We start from the raw sequence: 23,005 nt of genomic DNA on the forward strand, positions 1-23,005 counted from the left end.
ATCCGATCGCTAGGCGTTTCATATATACAATATTTTTGTCGTCTTCGTTGACTGGAAGCGTGGCGTCTTTTGTAATCCGGCTACTCGGTGGTCGGGTGAGGTGGATGTTCTGAGGTTGGGGGTTTGCGACTGAGTTTGCCCACGTTGACTGGACGTCCAGCGGGCAAAATAGACCCGTACAGATAGAGAACAGACGCAATCAATCATTTCTTTAGTAGTAATAAATAGATACTAATCACGGCTTATTAACAAAAATTACAATTATTTCTTCATCTACTACATGGTTGATGTAAAAGATTTCTCTGGATTATATATAGATTGCCTAACTTAGTACAACTTGTTTTAAGACAGATATTTTTATGCAAAGTAAACAATAACATAACGACCTACTTGTCAATTTATTATACATTTATACAATATTTAATTTGATTATTTATTATTTAATAATCTTTTTTAGTAAATTTACCGATTTTTTCTACCCATACGCTGTAACCGTTTTTTTTTACAAATTTATTTAATTAAATTCGAGTCATGGTTTTGCAATCTTTGGGTAACATATTCAATATTTTGGGGCCCGTAAATCTGAAATTTCTTTGCCCTAATTCAGAGTTAGTAGACCCCATGATCCGTCCTTGAGTTTGACTTCTGGTAGTGTAGGGGTTCCTTTTGGGATTTGGGAAAATAATTTGCTTTCACAAAAATTAGTATTCTAAAGATATATATATATATATATATATATATAATTGCCTTATATTTAAGTTCCCAAACTCCTCCAACAACTTGACGCTGGGGTACTGAAGAGCTTTTTTAAAAATATTTTAACTATCGATTTTTTGGCAGATTTGAGAGGTTTTAATATTGATTTATTACTGCCTCTCCATTCTATTCATAATTGAGTAACATAAAATATAATATAGTTGTTTAAGTTTGATTACGGATAAAATATGTTACGTATATGTATGTAAGTTTTCTATTTTTTGTATTATATATTCTACTTGTTCTGTTCATCTAATATATTTTTCAAAAACAATTCCTAAATATTTTATATTATGATTCAAATATTTCTTTTTGGGTGATATCACGTGGGTTGGATTTGTTCCGACGTTTCGGCTACCATTGCAGGAGCCATCTTCAGCGTTCAAATTGAGTGACTCAGTTTACCCTGAAGATGGCTCCTGCAATGGTAGTCGAAACATCGGGACAAATTCAACACATACGGTATCACACAAAAAAACATTGACATTTTTAATTGATATTATTCTGATATTTTCGTATAGTGTCCATGTTTAGTACAATTGTTTAAAGTTTTAGTTCTAAAATTTAATAATAGACGGATATAACTATTTCCTTCAAGTTCCGTGGTTTTTTATTTATTAACAAAATAATTTTGTAAATTCACCCTTTTGAAATTTAATACTCCGAAACTGGCATGACTTGTTATTTTAATACGTCTTTCAGTTCAAAAAACACTTTCTACGATTATTAATCTTTTATTTAAATGATAAGCAACAGTTGACTGACACAGAACAAGCTCACAATAAGTAAATTTATCGGAGAACACCGAATTCAATAGTTGGTTAAAATTTTGTGTCAAAAGAGATGAGGAAATTTAGTTATAAATGGTTGTACAAAATATATTTTCAGCAACAAAAAAATCCTTAGATTTCATTTGGACGATTTTTTAACTGGCAATAATTCATCTTCTGTCAAAGTCAAACAAAATAGGAAAAGGAAAATAGCCTGTAGCCGATTGCCGAACTTGTTAAAATATTTTTTTTATTAATCGGTTTTATCATTAATGTTTGTTTCTAATATACTTTTATGTTTTAAAAAAATTGAGACCTCAGAATCACAATGAAAAAAAATGCACAATAGTATTCTACTTTATTTTTAATTTCATGGATAGGGTGATATTATGGATTACACAGCTCAGAATTTAGAACATGCGGTTTCCGTATTTTATTCAAGTGAGCACAGTGATAGAGCTGAAGCACACAAATGGCTCACAGCAGCTCAAAGGTGCCCAGAGGCGTGGAGCTTCGTTTGGGAATTATTGCAATCCCAGAAAGTGAGTACATCTATTTTTGAATTAGCTTTATGCCAAATTAACAATACTTACTTATTTTTCTAAACCTTTCTATAGAGTTCTTAATTTGCTCAGTCAGTATTATCTCAACTTTTAAGGGAACAGAGATACAATTTTTTGCCGCTACAACTCTTCATACGAAGCTTCAAAGATGTTGGGGAGAAGTTCCTCCTGACAAATATGAAGAACTTAAGAATCTAATCTTAGAGGCAATTATCATGTTTTCTCGGGGTCCTAAAATAGTACTCAACAGGCTTTGCATTAGTGTAAGTACATATAAAATAAGTTAATACATATCGATGGCTCAGTTCTATAGAGAGATAATGAAAAAAATTGATGTTTTGAGTTGTATAACTCATTATGTTAAAAAAAAAACACTCCTTTCAAATTCTACAAAGGTATAACTCTTTAAAAAAATGCTTTTCTCTTGTTAGACAGATGTTTTCATGTGGGAATAAATAAACTTTACAATCTCCGCTCCATAACTAATTTAAAAGTTGTGATATTTTCCACAACAACTTTATTCCTGAAGCTAGTAACCATTTTGTATATATTTCACACAAATATACACATATACTTAACATAAAGTGATATAAAATATTATTTGTTATAAGTCAATTTAGATCGATCAAAGCTTTGGTAAGCCATTTCTCAAAACTAGTAGTTTCTACTTATCCGTGCATGGAACTGAGCCATCGATGTGACAATAATACAATACAGTACCAACTAGAACGCATTACAAATCATGAATACTTAATTAGTTACTTAACATTTGTACGTACCACATAACATCACTTGCAATGAAGGTTGAAGGTTGAATCGAAAGAGATAAATTCAATGCGGGTTTACCCAAAAATCACTACATCTACTGTTTGAAGAATTTGTCTAATTTTTTTATTTAATTATTTTCTCATTTCAGCTTGCTGCTTTTTTATTGCATCAAGGTGGCTGTGGGTTACTTGAATCCGTTGAACCTCTCATGTCTTCCGATAATTCTATAATTGTTCTTGAAATCTTATCTGTTGTTCCAGAAGAGGTAATCATAAATTTCTAAAAGTTAACTGTCACATTAAAAGTTTACTTTTGTCTCATTATATTTAGCTAACAATGGAAATCTGTATAATTTTGAAATACACCGAATCAGAACCATGAGAATAGTAATTGAAAAAAAGTGAATTAGAATAAACCATAAAGAAAAAAATATTAAAAGAAATTAATTAAATTAGATATTGATAATTTTAGTTTTTGTATTTAAGATTTTCAACAATCATGTGCCCAAATACTTTACCATAGAATAGAATATGACTTCCGTATAGGAGAGAACAGAATTACACAATAATTATTGGATGCACATATAATGGGATAAAAATGTATTATGGAAAGCCATAATACATTTTACGGAAAGTATGAAGAAGGAAAATAATATAAAAGAATGTAAGAAGTGTCGCGTTTTCTGTAGCAATTTAGAAATTAAATATAGAATATAGTTATACCTAAGTACGTAGATAGCGTTATTGTAAGTTTATGTACTTGCATGTGGTGTTAATTAACTTTTATATGTATTTCTAAAATTTTCAGTTCCATACTATGACAATGTCTGGAAGCAGTAGGTCCGTTGTTCGTAACAATTTAGAACAAATGACACCAAGAATCCTCGAATTAGTCACTAAGAATCTTTACATTGATTCCCAAAGGTATCATGTACTTTTTATTTTTTTTAAGGTATAAGCTCGACTAACTCGATAAGTTATAGATACATACTTATTTCCTCTATGTTTGATTATTCTTATATTTATTTTATTGAAGGTCAATGGTTAGTTGTGAAGAATGGAATAGAAAAGTAAGTGTATGGCAAAGTTCATGTCAGTGTGCGGGAGCATGGTTGGAACTCGGTGGGGCTGTTCCTTCCGAATGTTCTTCTGTCTTTGCTGCTTCGCTGAGAATTTTACACGCAGTGTATTGGTAAGCCATTTTTGTTTTGTGTCTAATGTTAATAAACCAATATAGTAACATCATTTATGTTGTCAATGAGGAAGTTCAGTGGTTTTTTTAAATATTTTTATTTGTTAATAGACTATTAAACTAAGTAAAAAAAATTTTTTTTCAATTTTTATATATCGTATTGTCAGCGCTACAATTTTGAAAGTTTTGTATTTCTGAAATAACTCCGCATGTAATGTCAGAGGTTCATTTCCGCTTATTCTCATTCAGTTTTTCCCATTGGTCCAGAAGCGACAAGCAGACCGGAAATCTTCCATAGCTCTCAGATCATAGGTTGATTCACATGAACCAGTGACGTCATTCAAAGTAGTGCGTTTTTATTAAAATATTTTTCATTATTTTTCTGTACGTTTTCAAGAAACTTTGCAGTACAAATTAATGCTTTAATTTTTACCCCGCACAAGAAAACATTTTTTGTATCCAATTTCCCTTAGGGCTGAAGTTCCTCATTGCCACGTACAAATATTTTCGAGTAAAAATAATGAGTTCACTTTTTACAAAGCAATATGCTTCAAAACAAATTATCAGTGCCAAAACCAAAAAAAATGTTCATTGCTTAGATTAAAAAAAGATTAAATTTTGTTTGTATTTGTAATTTTTTTAAAGGTTTTTTTTGTTGGCTCGGGTATTTGAATATTAGAAGGAAAATATTTTTATATTTGTTGGAATATAAATCCGTATGAATGCTTTTCCCTAATTTATGGACTGTTGTCATGATTAGTCGGCCTTGTGGTGTAATGGTCAGCGCGTTTGCCTACCATGCAAGAGTCCTCGGGTTCGATTCCTGACATGGTTGATATGAAATATTTATTTAAAAGGGTGTTTTTACACTAGAATATTTCATAGTCCCTGGACTGGTTCCTGAAGCGTAAGACTAATCATCTTACCTTACCTTAATGTAACAAAAAAAAAAAATCAAAGGTATGCTGCAATTGGTGTACCAGTGCAGTGCCCTATGCACCATCAAGTGCGGAAAGGGAATGATGATGATGATGTCTTGATTTGATTTGAGATTATTATAGTGGATATTTCATAAATGCAGGGTATAATTTTGTTATAGAAACTCAAACAAGTCATTTAAAAACAGAATAAAAAATAAAATATTGAAACTTAAAAAAAAAAAACAAGATAATCAAGATTTGTGTAAGGACATTTTTTGGGTTCTGACGCTGACATATTAATACATAGACATGCCCTGAGCCCTCAAAAACGTGTATTTAGTCATTCTTCGACCACCAGCTAGGTGTGTCGTTTAGAATGGAAACAAAAATGCCTACTTGTGCCATGGAAATGTGTTAAAATCTTTCGGATGAACATTGTAAAAAGGATTGTATAACTTTTCATTGGTAAATATCTGTTCATGAGTGAGTAACAAAGTTTAAAATAATTAATATTCAAATATAAATATTATTTTTTGTAAACATCAAACTACGCCTAGGGGCGCAATTGTGAAGCTCTTCTTAGTACAGTGGTCCACTGACAGAGTTTTTAAAATATAATTAATGTGAGTTAATATTATCTTTTCGTTCCTAAATGGGTCGAAATTATAAGGAATTTAAGGAAAAAACCTGATTGGGATCCACCAAAAACTAATGTGGACTCTTAACCTTAAAATACAAACTTTTGTATGCACCAAAAATGAGTGTCCTTAAATTTTTCGTAGCATATGCATGCTCGTTGAATGCAGCCATAGTATAAATAAATAGTACTTAGTAACTATGGGTATGTTTTCGTGTCTTTCTGTCACTACTTTTAAAAATATTTCACTCTATAGTTCATGTCTATATATTATATGTCAATGGTTCTGATAAATACTTTTTTTTTCAAATCTGAAATTATAAAGTCAAGTCAATACTTCATATTCAAAATTATTAATTTTCAGGGGTCAATCAGAACGGAGAGAATTATCATCGTCCGAGATTGAGGCGTGTGAGAGTGCTCTGGGAGTAGCTAATGCTACCCTAACTCAACCAGATGCCGCTAAGCATTCTAACTCCTGTCAACCTCTCTTGAGAATGTTTCTTGATGCCATAGAACCAATCCTGCTCATAGAAGATGCGGTGCATACATCGAATGATGTATGTTTTTTTAATACTTCTTATGTATTCTTGTTTTCAATAGGTATGAATCGTCTATTGATCATTTTCAAGCAGTTTTTTTTAAAACTTAACAAATCTGTTTTTTGGTATTTACTAAATTACTCTGCATCCATCAAAAACATCCAAATAAATCAAAGTTCTAGAAAAGTACATTGATTTAAGTCTTAATAAAAGAAATGTAGATTTTGGGAATCCATGCTGATTGAGAATAATATTTTATGTTTACAAACCTTTTTACTTCCATGTTTGTCTTAAATGATTTAAATTATTATCAAACATTTAATCATATTTTTTAAATTTGACAGGTTTTTTCAGTGGTAGGTTATTAATTAATAAAAATATTTTTACCATCATTAGAACTAATAATAATGTCTCAAAGTAGTATTGTACGCTTTAATTTACAGGAATTAGTCGGAGCTATCTACGGTGTGGTGGTTGCAATAGGCGAGTGTCACGCGCGGTGGATATGTTCAGCTCTGGCGATGGAGGATTCCTCTCTGCAGATGCGAGTGAGAGGAGATCTCGAGGATGACAAGCAGACTAGAGGGAAGAAAGAGTCTGCGCAATGTGCCAAGGACCTGGTGCGACTCATCCTGCGATGCTCCGATGCTCCGGGAAACTATCCTACGCAGGAGACACACTCACACTTGGCATTTGGATTTTGGTATATTCTCCAGGTACTTATTTATTTTATTTTTATCATTTTATTTATCTATTTGCGCATAAAAATCAAAATTCATCTAAATATATTTTTGGGGTAACAATACTTTTGGATAATTTATATACACAATTATTTTACTTGCATTTTGTTAAAATAATATTTGAAGCACCAATTTTGTAATTTTCCATGATAAGTCTAGTAATGAAACTACGTATCTGCTTTGAAAAATTACAAAATTTTAGTGATTTTACACAAGTTATTCACAAGAATATCTAGTCTAATCATTTTACATAGTATTATATTTAATGGTGCGCGGGCTTAGTGGACATTTTTCACCGCTTTGCTCTCCCTGCATACGCTCTTTGTCCTATGTACCAATAGGTTCAGAAAAGAGAAGAAACAAGTAAATATGTAAAAATGGATAGCGTTAATGTATTAATAATAAACTGAAAAATAAATACCAGCTTTTAAGTTGCATGGAATATGAAATTTTCCTCAAATATTTTTCTATTAGGAATTCTTATAACAGGGCTATGACGATAGAACTAAAAAAAATAAATTGGATATCTGTAAAAAAAAGACCGATGATTAATGTCAAATTTTTTATATCAGGGGTACCCGAAATTAATGTCGTTTTTAAAAATAAAATAAAAATATTCTTATTTTCTTTATTTTACAAGTTTAATTACAATATATATTTTCCTTCATTCTATATGACCTTCTTCCATCTTTCTGGTAACATTTGAATGCCGACGAAACAGGTGGTAGTCCGAAGGAGAAATGTCCGAAGAGTATGGTGGATGTCTAACAATATTCCATCCGAGACTTGAAAAATTTTCGACATATGCGGTCGAGTTAGCAGGCAAGGTGCTCGTCGCTTAGCTCATGTGGTTATCCATTTACCCTGTGTCCACACTTTTACTGATTTTTATAACACTCCGTTGAACACTTGACCATGAATATCCGAGTGTGCGTGCAATTTTTTTCGATAGAATGGGTTAGATTGTTTTTAATTTCAGTAGCCAGTATAACTTCATCCTTTAGTGTGTCTTCCAGTTCTAGGGATATTCTTCAAATCGAAATTCCCAGATCGAAATTTTGAAGACATCTCATCGCGAACGTTCAAAATATCCTCGAATACATCACAAATGCTTTTAGTGGCAACGTTGCTTTCTCTTTCTTTAAAAATGATGTAGCTAAAAGAGTATGCACTTAAAATAAACATGAAACTTGACTAACCACTAGTGCGGTCGAAGTGTAACTGACTGTTGGGAATAGATGCATAAATGACATTAATTTCGGGTAGCCCTAATACTTAAGATTTTTAACAATCGAGTGCCTAAATACTTCATTAATAAAATTGTTTTAAATAAAAATAAACATAAAATTATAGATGTATAAATCAAATAATGATAATATGTTATCAATTTTTTATTACTCCTTTTAATTTTTTAAACAGGATGAAGCTTTGAGAGATATACCAGAGACTGTGGGAAGTGGATGTTCTGTGAAGATTGCACTCCGCGGATGGTATGAGCAGTTGGCTAATGCTTTATTGAGGAAGTCAACCCTTCTCACCCCACCAGCCACGTACTCTGCTGAGGATGCAGAGCTTATGCGATGTTACCGTCAGGACATAGCTGATATTTTAGTAAGTATCTTACACATGACTATTTGTAACCATATTTTAATATTTTTTTATTTCAATGCTGTAACGGCTTTTACAACATTTTTACAGAAATAAACAAGTTAGATTCTGTATTACAATTAAAATACAGAGAAAGAAAATAGGATAAAAAGAGAAATATTGGTAATTAACCAAAAAAGTCATTGTGATAGCTCACACCTAAGAAATGTGAATATAAACTTAAACGGAATTTACTTTTGATTTGACTTATTAATGCTTATGTACATAGATAATGAATGTTAACAAAGATACACAATTCGAAAAGTAAAAGAGAAGTTGAGGGATATGATAGAATATAAAAGAAGTTAAAATTGGGATTTGTGTCAGCAAGCCTGAGGATTCTTGGCACAGGAGAGTGGAAACCGTAATTACTTCTATGGTTTCCAGTTTTAAAATCTTAATTCTGTCTCAAATATCGAAATGGAATTATTATATAGATTATGCATCGAATAATAAATGAAAGATCTTGTATTTCATGGGACACAAAGCGCGTTCCAGGAAAGGCCTTTGCGTGCGTTGTGAGTTAACTAGCAGTATAAGAACAGATAAATAATTAGTCATTAATTTAATTTAACTAATTACCTAGTATAAGCATGTAATCGTTCAGCAAAAGTGCGTGCTATTTATAGAATAGTTCTATTCCAACGGTCAAAAACAGTGTCCAAAGTGTGACGTGATTTAAAATCAGTTCCCCTAGCGAACATAATTCTCAGAAGATTCGAGATGTTTGCAACGTGAAAAAGTCCGAAGCCTAAACTGGGGACCGAGGCGAGGTGAGGGGCGGGAAGTTTGCACAATATCAGGGTGCAGACGCAGGGTGCAAGTGCACCTACAGCACAGGCGGCAATCCCTGGAAGCCTAACACACCGCGAAGAACATCTGTGGAAAACACATGGCAACCACGACTCGGCCTTCCAGCAGAAATATATACGTTTGGCCGAGACACCGTTCATTTTAAGTTTATGACTCCTATAGTGACAGTTGTGGATTTTAGTGTTCAATTCATTTCAATTCAATTAATTTATTTTAAATATAACATATACATTACAAAAATATATTCAATACGTACATATTATAAAAAATAAAAAAAAATACACGAAAGAGACTCATGTCAAAGTAGTAGAAGAATCCTGCTTTGGAAAACCCCTTTGGATACATGGAACAGATCAATATCCAGAGCGATGTTGTTCAGCATAGCGGTAGCCCTTCCAACAGGCATAACCATAGGCAGGTTGGTCCTGAATATCGGAATATGAAACAATCTATGCTGACGCTGTCTTAGGTAATTATCAGGAACATACAAACCAATGCTCATCATAATTTTAGAATTATCTATCATACCGCGCAACAATCAATAAAAATGTGTAGTCAAATACACATTCCTTCTAGTCTCTAAACTGTTGTAGCCAAGCATACCCTGGAGAAACTCGGTCGCGTAGAGCCAAGGATAATACCCGCACTCCCTCATGTAGAGATATCTCAGAAACTTCTTTTGGATTTTCTCTATCATAAGAGAGTACTTCAGTTCATGTGGCCCCCAAATCATTGAGCCACTCTCGAGTCTACTTCGCACCAAGGAGTTGTAAAGAGTTCTCAGTACGCGAGTATTTTCGAAAACCCTGGCAGTACGCAGAACAAATCCTAACATCTTCAATGCATTACCACTGATTGTCTCTATGTGTTCGTGAAATGTCAGAGTGCTCACAAATCTAAAGCCCAGATCCTTAACATTCGATGTTCGTATCAGATTCTGGTCATTCATTTTGCGGCGAAAATAAAAGTTTTCTGGGCCCTAGTGAAGGACGTGACCGAACACTTGGAAACATTAAACCTAAGTTTGTTTCGCCTTCCCCATTCAGATATATTAGATTTACCGGCTTGGAGACGACGAAAATCGTCAGAAGTTGTCACCTTTAAGAACAGTTTTAAGTCATCCGCAAACAACAGAAAACGCGAGTTCAAAATTACATTTTTAATATTATTAATGAAAATTGAGAACAACAATGGACCCAGGTTAGAGTCTCGGGTGTCCTTGCGGGACACCTGAGAAAGTATGGAAACACTCTGACGCGAATAGACCGTAGGAGACGTATTGGTTTCTGTTTTGGAGGTAGCTCGCCATTAATTTTAACATACTATCCGAGAAACCAATCTCATCATGGTCGACAGTATCAAAGGCCTTGACGAAGTCATTATATGAACAGTCTACCTGATGTCCTGCATCCAGAGCTTCCGTGACGTAGTTCGTAAAAACCATTAGATTAGTTTCAACCGAGCAGCCTTTCCTGAACCCATGTGGTTCATCAATAATAAATGGCTCTACTCGGGAAGTGACGATTCTACATATGATAATTTCAAATACCTTCGCTGGTGCAGAAAGAACAGATGCAGGTCTGTAATTTTCTACTGATGACTTAGATCCACTCTTATGTATAGGTGTTACTTTTGACGTCTTCCATGTTTCTGGGAAGAAGAAGAAGAAGGCAATGATGATGTATATTATGTTAACATATTAGCGCTTGAAATAAAAAAATAGTTAGTCCTAACAAATCCTCTTCTCGAGAGTGACTGCTGATTATTATATAGAAAGTAATTTTCTTTACCTTTGCTTTAACATTTTTATGATATTCATCTCGCATTTTACATTTCTCGCATTCTTTCCCCCTTAATTTTTTTGACAGATACAGCATACAAATAAGAATAAAAATAAAAGTATGATCAGTTTAAACTAGGGTCGAACGATTATCAAGTTTACTTTTTTCTAATAAACAAAACGATTATGTATTAAAGCTGTATTGCTACGCGGTGTTGGGGCCGGCGTTACTGCAGCAGCTGGGGCAGCTCCTCCAGCAGCTGGCAGGGGCCGTGGGGACAGAGGGCGAGGGCGGAGCTCTGGCGGCCGGTCAGCTGGAGGCCGTTCTACACGCCCTCCATGCGCTGGGCGAGGCTGCAGGAGCCGGGGGCTGTGGGCCCCCCAGCCTACTCATCAGGACACTGCTCAACTTGCCCTACCATGCCACGCATCACCAGCTTTTGATCACAGCTTTGGATTGTTTCGGTGGGTTCTTGTTAAAGAATTTAAATTGGAAATGGATCATTTGCCTGAATATATTAGAATGCATTTGATTATTCTTTTTATTTGAAAGTTGTCAAAACATAATACATAAATTCATTTAAATGGATTAGTAACTGTACTGAGCGAATGAAATTATTATTCAATCTAACTACGTCAACTTACTCCGAATGAGTTCATTTTAATAAATATAGTAGCTTCCCAAAAAATGTTATAGTTTTAATGGTTGGATATCAATAGACTTTTTCTTGGCATAAAAATATTATTAGTCCTCTAAATGTTTAGTTTTCCACATTTCCTACTAAAAAAAAAACTTTGTTGAGATATTTTTGGGTTATATCACTTTTTTATTTTGTGTTCTGTGTCTGGGCGGATGAAGAATACAGTTTTGTGTGTGAAATAGAACCAGAATCCTGGACGAGTGTTTTCGACTCGATGGTTACTCTCAGGTAAAAATCCTGAAAAAGAAAATCGAGTGGAGAATTATTTCCGCCTCATAGTGTGGTGGTTGGCACATTCGCCTGCTATGCTCGATGTCCTGGGAGGGTCCAGATGAAACATTTGCTTACGAGGTGATTTTACACTACAATATCGCACTGTCCCTGGACTGGTTACTTGAGGCATAAGACTGGTCACCTTACCTTCCTGTAAGAGATTAAAATGCCCTGCATTTACTTAACAAATGCAGTGCCCTGTGCACCATCAGGTATGGATAAGTGTTTGATGATGCTGATTGTACTGATCAGCGAGCGGAGAAATTGATCACCAGATTTATGGTGTCGATAAAACCTGATTGCTGGTCTAAGTTAAAAATACACTTTTTTTTCACCACAACCAGCTAGTAGGCCCAGATACAGTCGTGTCTTACAATACAGGATTAAATAATGTATGATTGTATAGGAGCATACGCAGAGTGGCTAGGCAGCGAGGATTCGGGAGAGGGGGCCAGCGAGCTGGTGGGTGGAGGCCTGCGCGTTGTGTGTATGGCCCTCAGTGTACCGGGAGCCGCTCCTCGCGCAGCCCTGGCGCTGCGGTCCTTGACAAGAGAATGCCGACCATTTCTAGCTGCACATGCTGTTACCTTGCTAACCGCAATACAAGTAACTAAATAGCTATTTAAACGATGATAAAAATAAGCATTGGAAGGGTATTTATTACTTTATTAATATAGATTGTGATACTTGCTCATGTGTGTCATAATGCAAATTTCGTAACTTTCAGATTAGCACTAGTACTAAAATAATTCTTTAATATCGATTATATGATGATCAATAGTCAATCACCGTTAATTTCTTAATGGAATTGCATCTTCATAATATCCCCTCCCCTCCTATGTATAATACTGTATCTTAAAAATCGTAGATTTGGAGTTTTTAATGTATACTATTGTACGAATCTTTGCGATAATATTTGTGGGACGAAGGAGATGACTGGAAGCGGCATAAGAAACATTGTGTTCTCTGGACTTATGACTGGGAATAACAAACACCTCCTTTGTGAGTGTTCTGATAGGGACCCCGAGTAGAGCCTTGAGTACATACTTTTGTGCTATTTCCAAGGTGTGCATAGCACTTTTGCTAGCTCCACCCCATGCAATTATTCCGTAATCTATAATGATTTGTCACTTTGAGTATTTTACAGCTTATTATTTTTATATTTTCTTTTTGAGGTTATTTATATACTGTAAGAAAAGAATTGGTCCCAAAACGCTACCTTTAAGTACTCCAAATGTGATTCGTAATTGGTGACTCAAGATTCCATTTACTTGTATCATTTTAGTTCGATTTGTCAGATAGCTCCTTATCCACGCCAGTTTGGTGTCTTTTATATTTAATGTACTAAGTTTACTATATAATTTATCATGAGAAATGGTATCAAAAGCCTTACTTAAGTCTAAAAATATTCCAGTGCACTTTTTACCTATGTCCAGCTTTAAAATAATATGACTTGTCAATGCATTTAGCGCGTCAGAAGTTCCCATATTTTAGCGGAATCCAAACTGATTTCTTGGAAGAATATGACTTTTTTCCAGATAATTGGACAGTTTAGCTTTGAATATTTTTTCAATAATTTTGGAAAGGACATTGAGAAGTGATATTGATCTGTAGTTGCTTACAGTTGTTTTTAATTCATGTTTAAAGATTGGAATGACTTAAGCTACTTTTGATATGCATTGACCATGACCACAGAACATGAAAAAAACTGAGAAAAATGTAAAAGCCCCAGAAACAAGGATGTCATTCATAAACTACAAAATAAGTTATAAATTGTAACTTGATGCCGAGCAGGTACTTACCGAGTTCATAAATCTTAGATTTTTTTCATGCAATTTTAACCATATGTATGATGTCTACACTTCTTCATAGATGAATAAATAAAGGTTCCAGCTCTTTAACTTCACAAACATCAATAGATAAAAGAATTGAAGGAATATAGATTTTAAAATATGGGCAGAATGGTGAATATTACACAGTGTGTAAAGTGGCCACATAAACTAGACAATGACAGGTCATAAGCCCTGTAGATGCCTAGACTTCTATATTACCTTCTCTAAAATGTTCTTTATCTCTGTTGTAATATGTTGATATGTAAGATGAACCGAGTAAGTAAATAAGTTTGAACGGAGTTGTGGTCCCGTGGTAGTATTGTGGACTCACGGGCTAAAGGTCCGAGGTTCAAATCCCACTTCCACAACTCGAATTCCATTTTCCCAGCACAAGTTATTTCCGACTTTTAGGAAATGGTATGAAAATTTAAATATTTGAGTAATCAATAAGAACTCGAGTATTTCTCTTTTAATTAAAAAAAAAAGAAAAGTAATAAAATTATAAGAATCCATAAATATACCTAGAATATGTCCATAACGGTTTGGGTAGGTAGGAAGAAATTGGCTTAAGGCAATATGCCCACCCTTATATGTTTATAAAATGTATATGTGTATAAAGTGTTAAATAAATTAATCAGGTACTTGACACTTTATAGTGTCATAAACGTAATCTGATCCCGACACCCAGTAGCATCAGTCCTAAGTTAGCCACCCGTTTAGATTTTATTGCTTAGGTTCTTATTTTGAAAATTATGTTTTTAAACAATTGAAGAGTTTTTGCTCAATACGTTTCAATATTTTTGTTTGGTATACATGTGAATAAATGTATAGAGAAAACCATAAACTAAAATATCAATTAATGTTTCCTGATTACATCCGAGATCTCGCTATTTCCGCGATCGTGTATCTATGCTGCTTAATATAACTTGTAATATTCCAGGCGGGTCAGGCAGCCGGAGGTTGGGGAGGAACTGTGGCCGTGAAGGTGATGGAAGCAGCTGGCAGTGCAGCGGCCACCATTCCTCCCGACACAGCAGCTCCTCACGTGGCCGCACTTCTGTCTCCCCTTATAACTATATTGCAGAATACGCAGAGCTCACAGGTACTCCTTCGCATCAGTTAATCTATAGAAAATTGTAATAGTTTATTTTAGTAAATAGGGTACAGTGTAAAATGAGGAATATTTTATTTTTTATCTAGATAAATACAAAAACAGAACTTTATATCTAATAAAAAAAGAAAATAATTGAGTATGCTGGTGTACATATGCATTTATGTATGTACATCTCCCTCAAAAAAAATTAAAGAAACAGCCAAACCTGTACCACTCCCACAAAATGCCAGTTGCTCTCAGTTGCTCTCGGAGCTCCGCTAAGGGTGGTGCGTTTGCTAAGGTTAGTGTGTTTTCTTGCGCTATGAGTGATAGGAAATGGTGATTTATTTCCGATTTCTGATATTGAATGCTTTTTCTGTGCCCAATAAGTATTTATTTTATCAAGTTTTCCATTTCAATTTTTTTCTCCAAATAAACACAGGACAATATTCTCGATTGTATGAAAGAAATGATTTGACATTTGAGCATGTTTTCTTATTAATTATTGAAGGAATCAAAAGATGGCATTAATATTCTTGTTTTTTATTTATAAAACAAAGCGCTGCTTAACAATCACTAATAGTGACGCATTGTCAACTGAAGTAAAAAGTATGTGAACCCATTCATACACTTTTTTTTTTGTTTAAAAAGAACTGTCGTGAGTAAGTAAAGCCGAAATTTGTAGATTTCTTCGACACTGCTGACCAACGGCGGCAGGCAGGAGTGTATGACGGAATAACTGAAATATGCTCAATTGTGCACGCTAATTCTTCAAATAATTTCATGCATATTTTTTGTATTCAATATTATTAATATTTTTTATCGTAATATAGTAGGGTAGGTACTGTTTATTTGTCTATATGGAATAGATGCCACTGCTACATACAAAGTAACATAGTAAATGCACACAGTATGTGGTTTCAGTTATCAAAGAGCGAATTGGAAGAATGCAGCTGTTCCCTGCGTCAAGGGGCCGCATTACTCGGTGGGGTGTGTGGAGGGGGTGTTGGGGCAGCCCGAGTTCCCCTCTCCCTGCTGCTGCCCATCCTCCCTCACACTGCCAGACACTCTTCATTGGCTGAAGTAATTATTCAACATATATTATTAATATTTAAAGCATGAACTACATATGTCGTCAAACATTTTATTAAATATTTTTATACAACCACTTACTTACTTTTATATGTCTACCGGTTTCGAGACGTACCTGTCTCTTTGTCAGAACACCTATTAAACCAGCATGCAAAACCCACTATACCTAATCCTTCACCACAGTTGTTGCACAAAAATATAAAACCAACACCACATGTATTTTAATAAGCAACCCTTACATACACTGATTAGGTTATGAAAATATTTTATGTTGTGGAAGAAATAGTAGAAAAAAGAGAGGGAGGGGCGTCAGAAAAATAATGTTCCTTTGATCAATAATCAAACAACCTTTCGATGTAGCCCATTAAACGATGTTTCATTGTAATGGTCACCATATACCTATTAAACTCACGCCCCTTCCTTTATACCCTCCCTCTCTTTTTTCAACTATTTCTCCCACAACATAAAATATTTTCATAACCTAATCAGTGCATGGTTGCTTATTAACATGCATGTCGTGTTGGTTTTACATTTTTATGCAACAACTATGGTAAAAGTGTACAGTGGGTTTTGGATGTTGATTTGATTGGTGTCCTGACGAAGAGGCGGGTATGCCTCGAAACCTGTAGATATAAGAAAGTTGGAAAGTGGTCATATACAAATATTTAACAACATTTAGTTGTTCAACATATGGTTATACCAAACTCAAAACATGTCTTTTAGTAAATATATATTATTTAAAAATAATCCCGTATTTATTTACAGCCCCTGTTTGCTGTAATAAAATTAATAATTACAAATTTAATGGATGAATGCATTCCATTATTACCAGATCTCATTGGAATTTTAAATATTGGTCTGGAAGGCGAACCACATCCATCAGTCATTGATATAGCCAAACTGGTACGTGTTTTTCTACTACTGCCTATTATAGTTTTCTTTTAAAATTAAATTAAATTAAATTTAAATAACTAACTAACTATTGTACTATCAGATTTCAAACATTGACCTCTTATTCTATCCAAAAGTTGGAGAGTGGAATAATTAATTCCAAATGACAGTAAATTAAGGTGTAAGTACCTCAAATTAAAAATGACACATTTTCTTAATAGAGTGTATACAGTAAAACCCTTGTTTTAGATTTTTCAAGGAAGCAGAAAAAAAAGTGTTAAACTGACGGAAACACTAAAGTGAGGAAACGAAAAACTGCAGAAAAATTCTAAAAACGGTCATAATTGAGGATTATTCGTATTACCTATAATTTCATTAAAAAAAAATTGTATTTTTTCAATCAATACCACAATGTGTTTTTTTTATTGAATTTAAAAAAAAGTGTTTAAATAATTTTATATAGGTACTTAACCTTAAAACAAGAAAAAAAAAAATTTTCATAATTTTATAACATACATGAATCCATTTTATACATACAATGATTTTATCCCTAAATATTGGGAAATTTTGTTTATATGGTATCACTTTTTTTTAGTATGGCACCACAGAATTTAAACTGTCATTTACATCGCCGCAAAACTGTTTCACACTTTTATGATAACTGTTTAAACCATAGAATTAAGAATAGTCCAGAAGGAGCGTAGAATCATATTTGAATACATCGGAATGTGTCCGAAAAACCCCCTACTTTCGCCGCGCGTATGCGTGAAGCCGCCGCGTTATGTTGCCAGATCGCGAAAAATATTATTATAACACAAATGTAAGAAAATTTTAATTTTTAAATCAACCCATTTGTTAACTTTTCTAAAATTTTACTGTACAAGCGGAAACGTTGATTGACACAACAGAGTAGATAAATAAAGAGTCATTTAATTATAGTAATTGAATTAATGAACTTTGAACTTAAAAAATAAAACTAATTTTATTTTACGTAAAACTGATATTTTTATGTCATGTTAAATAACATTTGATGTTTTAAAGATAATTTCGGTCAAATGTCCACCACGATATTGTTTAATCCGAGAGGTCCAATTTTCATTAGTTTTCTCATTAGATGAGCAAAGTGCTAGTGCATGATTTGAAAGTTAAACTAAATTCTCAGATTGATACCAAGGTGCCTTGATAAAAAGAGAAAGAAATTGAAAGTTTATGCCCCGTCCAAAAGAAAACCATTTTAATTATTTCCGAAAGAAAAATATCAACGATTTTTTTCGAATGAAGAGTCCAGTATAACTTTTTACCTTTTTCCTCATTCCTATAAATAATACCTTTTTAATAAGAACATATCAATACAGTCTACCCGATAGTTTTAATTTTCCCTTTGTTGAGTAAGCTTTTTGTAATATTGCCTTTAAGAAACAGAACTAATCGTTAGAGTTTTACATTTAGATTAATGACCTTTTGTGTCATAAAAATGTTTCTCCTCAATATGCATTGAGCAAATTATGCTTTGCTTTGTTGGTTTCCGTAACTCATCTTGCCGTACTCTTTGTAATTTTTTTATCCACTCTGTTTTCCTTCTTTCATCAGCAGGGAAGCTAAAATTCCACTAAATCAATCAAAGCCAATGTTCTTTTTAATAACAAAATATTTATTTTATTTTCTTTGACAATCTGACAGGTGGAAAAATAATAAAAAATTTGAGTAATGCATTTGGTACTTACACATGCATTTGCTACTTACACATGAAATGTGATCCCATCCTGTTTTTTGTTGATCCCAGCAGCATTTATACACTTTTAAATGACACAACACGGCATAGTTAAATTCAAATCGGGAGTTGCGTACTGAGCGACGTCTACAAAGAAACTAATGGGTCTAAGAGTTTAGTCGCTTTTTATTTGATGCGCGTATGCGGTTTCTGGACTTAATTCTATGGTTTAAACAATCTTCAACTTAACAACTTAAATAATATTTCTATTGACAAATTTTTTAACTTTTTGCATCGTAATTTATTCATGTAAATATTTTATTCTTCCCAAACATGCATCGACCTTATGTCACAATTTAGATGTCAAAATTAGACACTTAAACAGAATGGTCAATGAACCTACTTTGAATTTAGTTTGAGACAACAATTTACACATTTTTTTTATTTACCTTAATTTTATTCACTATTTTGGGCAAACGCGGCAGTGCGCGGCTCGGCGTCTTTTGATAGACAGAATGAGTATCGAAAAATTTTCAACGTAAAACCGGGGTTATGAAAAACGTAAAAAACGTTATTTGGGGGAATATTTGAATGAGAATGTATGGAAAAATATGTGACTTAAACATTTCGGCGTAAAAAGCAGGAAAACGTAAAATTGAAGAATGTAAAAATGAGGTTTTACTGTACTAATTATTTTATGAGAACATTACTGTCACTAAGTATGTAATATAGTACATTTAATATAATTTATCATTACCTGTTTTTGCAAACATAGATTTAATATAAATTTACTCCTGAGATTCGACTTGCGTCAATGTTGTTAAAACCAATATAAATAATAGTGAATTGTGATCTAAGCGAAGACGAATATATAATAATGTCATTTATTTTAGATATGCAATATTATTTTAGATATCGCTTATGTTCCCTGATGTCTATGGATCAGTATTGAGTCTTGCAGCCGAGGCGGTCGTTAGGGAATGCCAATCTGGGCTGACGCGAGGCCGCTCACTTTCGGAACTGTCACCGCTTCTAGACTCCCTGTTCTCAGCTTTAGCTGCAGCTTCAGCTAAAAAACCCCAACTTCTAGATCACATGCATTACCAATTGCAAAATATTATACAATTAGGTAACGTCTTATTTTCTCATTGGTATTCTTCTTATCTAACATATAACTTTAATTGGAAAAAATTTACCTATTATATTGTGTATATAATATTTTTTTAAACTTAAAGTGAGAAATATGAAAAAACAAATATGAGTCAATGTCACAATGACTGTGATATTAACTCTGGACCGGATAAATGGTTGAGGTTCCGATTGCCAATAAAATGATATTTATATTGTTCTCTGTTTTTTCCTACATATTAGTTTTAGTATTTTTACCTATACTTGTGTAGATAATTAAAATTTTACACAGCACCGAGTGCATCAAACACAGAAAAATATGCAATCAAAACATTAATCTTTTAAAAGTATGTATGTATATACATATATATTTGTTCCTTCCCACAATCAGTATTTGCTGCTTTCAAACAGATTTTGTAGAATGTATGATTTTTTTTCATAAGAAATTGAATCCTCACTATATATTGATACCCCATTCCGAAGATATGGCTTCCATTAAAATTTTGCATTCTAAAGAGTGTAGTAATTCAGTTATACTACCAGTGATCAAAGTATTATGGTAAAACATAATATGGCGAATTCCTTAGATATCACTTTAAGTTGAATTCTCACTCTGAAACAAAATGTAATAGGAATTTGTATAAATTATTATTATTTAATAATAAACTGTGTTTGAATTATGTATGTATTGTCTTTGTGGAAAGAATAATTAAGTAATAGATGAAATAATGTTATACAGGAATTATGGCCATCAGTTTACCGGAGCAAGGACCTTGTAGATCCGGCTGCTTCTTTCTGGCTCAACTGGCCAGAGTTCGTCCTGTGCACCTTCTCCCACAGGCTCCCACCCTCGTTCAGCGCACCGTGCACTGCATAGGTCAGATAGCTTATCTGTAAACATAATGACTAAATGTACCTATTTTGATGCAAGTTTATGTATATGAGCCGTATGTCTTAAATACGTATGTTTTTTAAAAACTTCGTTAATTTTTTAAAAATCCTGTAAGAGTTATATTATCATTACAGATTGATTCATTAAAATACTATGAATAAATTTGCATAGATAATGGTTTCATTTTCAAAATAATGAAAAAAAATATACCATTAAAATTGATGTATCTTTTTTTCAAAATCCTTTGAAGGATTCGGCAGCACTTTTGAGTTAAAAATAAACATAAATTGTCACATGCCTCTAATTGAGTGTATTTTGTATTTTTTTGTACTACAACAGGCCAGGAGGCCCAATTACAGTGGTGAATTACAGTACAGAACACCCAAGCTTGAGAAAAAACATATTTAATTTTTGTATTCTCACCGGGAATAGAATCCAAAACCTTCTATGCATGTGTCAAACGTCTTAGCCATTACACTACACTGCCGAAGTGTAGCAAGAATGGTTTATTTTCAAAATTCCACCTAAAAAACTCATTACTCCAATGGTTATGATGATAATAGAAGTAACAAACTCTTTTTACTACTGATTTGCTTAGACTTATAAAATGAACTTGGAACACTATGTAATATATTTATGGACTCAAAGATCAAGCGGTCTAATATAAAAATAATTGAAAACCAAAAATTTATCAAACAGGTGTTCTAACTCCAAGATCTCACATAGACCCATTTGCTGAAGTTCTGTTGGGTCTGGGAAAGGCGCAGTGGGACGAGACTACTTCCGGGGAGTCAGAGGCCCTCCGGGGCCCAGCCCAGTTGTCTGCCTGGCTAAAGGACGCCCTGCAGCATCCCGGATTTCCCTCTGATCATGCCACACTACAAGTCAAGGACAAGTTCATAAAGGCTGTCATTAAGTAAACTACATTGCAATTTATTTTAGCATATAATGATACAAAGAAAGATATCTTAACAGATACAAATGTGTTCACTTCAATCAAAAGTCCAAATGCTGAGCTATATTCTTTTCTCAAAAGAATCTATCTTGATATAAAAATCTCTGGAGGGTTGTATCCGGAATTTCGGAATGTTTTTGTGTTTTTGAAAATGTTTTATCAACAGACACGATTTTTATTTTTATTTGTTAATAGACAATTAAATTAAGACACAATTATTTTGAAAATATTTTTCAGTGCTATGATTTTTCAATGTTTTGTATTTTTGAAATTACTCCGCATGTGACGTCTCAAGCTCTCTTCTGCTTCTTCTCGGTCAGTTCTGCCAATTGGTCCGCTGAATTACCGTAAACCGAAAGTCTTTTACAACTCTATTAAAATGTTTTTTATTATTTTTTCGTACATTTTCAAGAAACTTTGCCTTACTCAAATTTTTACCGGGCTTAAGAAAACATTTTTTGTTTCCTATTTCTTTTAGGGCTGAAGTTCCTCATTAGACCATTTTACTTGATCCATCGTTATAAACCCTGCAAATTGTTGGTTTTTTTTTTTCACCTAAATGCTATGTCAAAATTTCGTGGGACTTTAGTTTTTATAAAAAATACCATACAGCTTTTGCCAAATATTGCAGTTTATTCATGTTTTCTTTAAATATTTTTTTTTAAAGTAAAATCTTCACAAAGATAACATTTTTGGTTTAATTTTCAGAAATTATGGACACAAGAGGCGGTTAGTTGAAGCCATTAGAGAATTCGCTCTTGCATGCAGAGGGCTCCTAGGAGAGTATGGGAAGATGACACAAGCCACAAATTTATTTTAGGTCTTATTTTCTCCACCTCTTCACATTGTAAGAGGCTTGACCTATGGACTGTATTCTGCATGTGTACCTTGCCAAACCAATTAACTAAAAAAAAACAATTAATTTATTTTTGAATTAAAAGATTTGAAGGTAAACTATTAACTATGTAGTATTTATTTGCTCCAATAAATTATACCAAGTTGACTTGGTCATCTGTCGGCTTTACCGTTGAATGGTTCTTATTTTGAATCAGAAAACCCTCCACTGTAGTGAGTGCCGAACACACAATATTTTTAAAGTTTGATCTAAGGACGACCTAATTATACTATGGAATGTAATTTAAAGTGATTTAAGTTTGTAAATTGTGTTTGTATGATAGTATGTATGTATGTAGAAAATGAGTAGTAAATAAGTAGGAACAAAGTGTCTGATTCAATATTTTTTTTACAAATTTATGTACATTTCTATTCTCATGCTTTTAAAAATGTGTTACATACTATTTATGATTTAG

The 23,005-nt window shown here is 33.4% G+C and overlaps 1 protein-coding gene across 1 annotated transcript; it reads left to right on the plus strand.

Moving 5' to 3' along the window:
• The first annotated feature begins 1,711 nt into the window (after positions 1-1,711).
• LOC148280023 (importin-13-like) lies at positions 1,712-22,653 on the plus strand. Its single transcript, XM_088229039.1, has 17 exons — positions 1,712-2,068; positions 2,185-2,352; positions 3,006-3,122; positions 3,665-3,780; positions 3,893-4,048; positions 5,970-6,165; positions 6,591-6,863; positions 8,307-8,498; positions 11,325-11,592; positions 12,508-12,707; positions 14,874-15,035; positions 15,951-16,109; positions 16,884-17,021; positions 19,633-19,849; positions 20,588-20,725; positions 21,440-21,656; positions 22,404-22,653. The coding sequence occupies exons 1-17, from the start codon at positions 1,916-1,918 to the stop codon at positions 22,513-22,515; spliced, it is 2,982 nt and encodes a 993-aa protein (XP_088085165.1). The 5' UTR covers positions 1,712-1,915; the 3' UTR covers positions 22,516-22,653.
• The last annotated feature ends 352 nt before the right edge of the window (positions 22,654-23,005 follow it).

The sequence above is a fragment of the Micrasema longulum genome, unplaced genomic scaffold (assembly GCF_059751315.1).
Source record: "Micrasema longulum isolate JH-2025_06_02 unplaced genomic scaffold, ASM5975131v1 h1tg000630l, whole genome shotgun sequence".
Classification (NCBI taxonomy): domain Eukaryota; kingdom Metazoa; phylum Arthropoda; class Insecta; order Trichoptera; family Brachycentridae; genus Micrasema; species Micrasema longulum.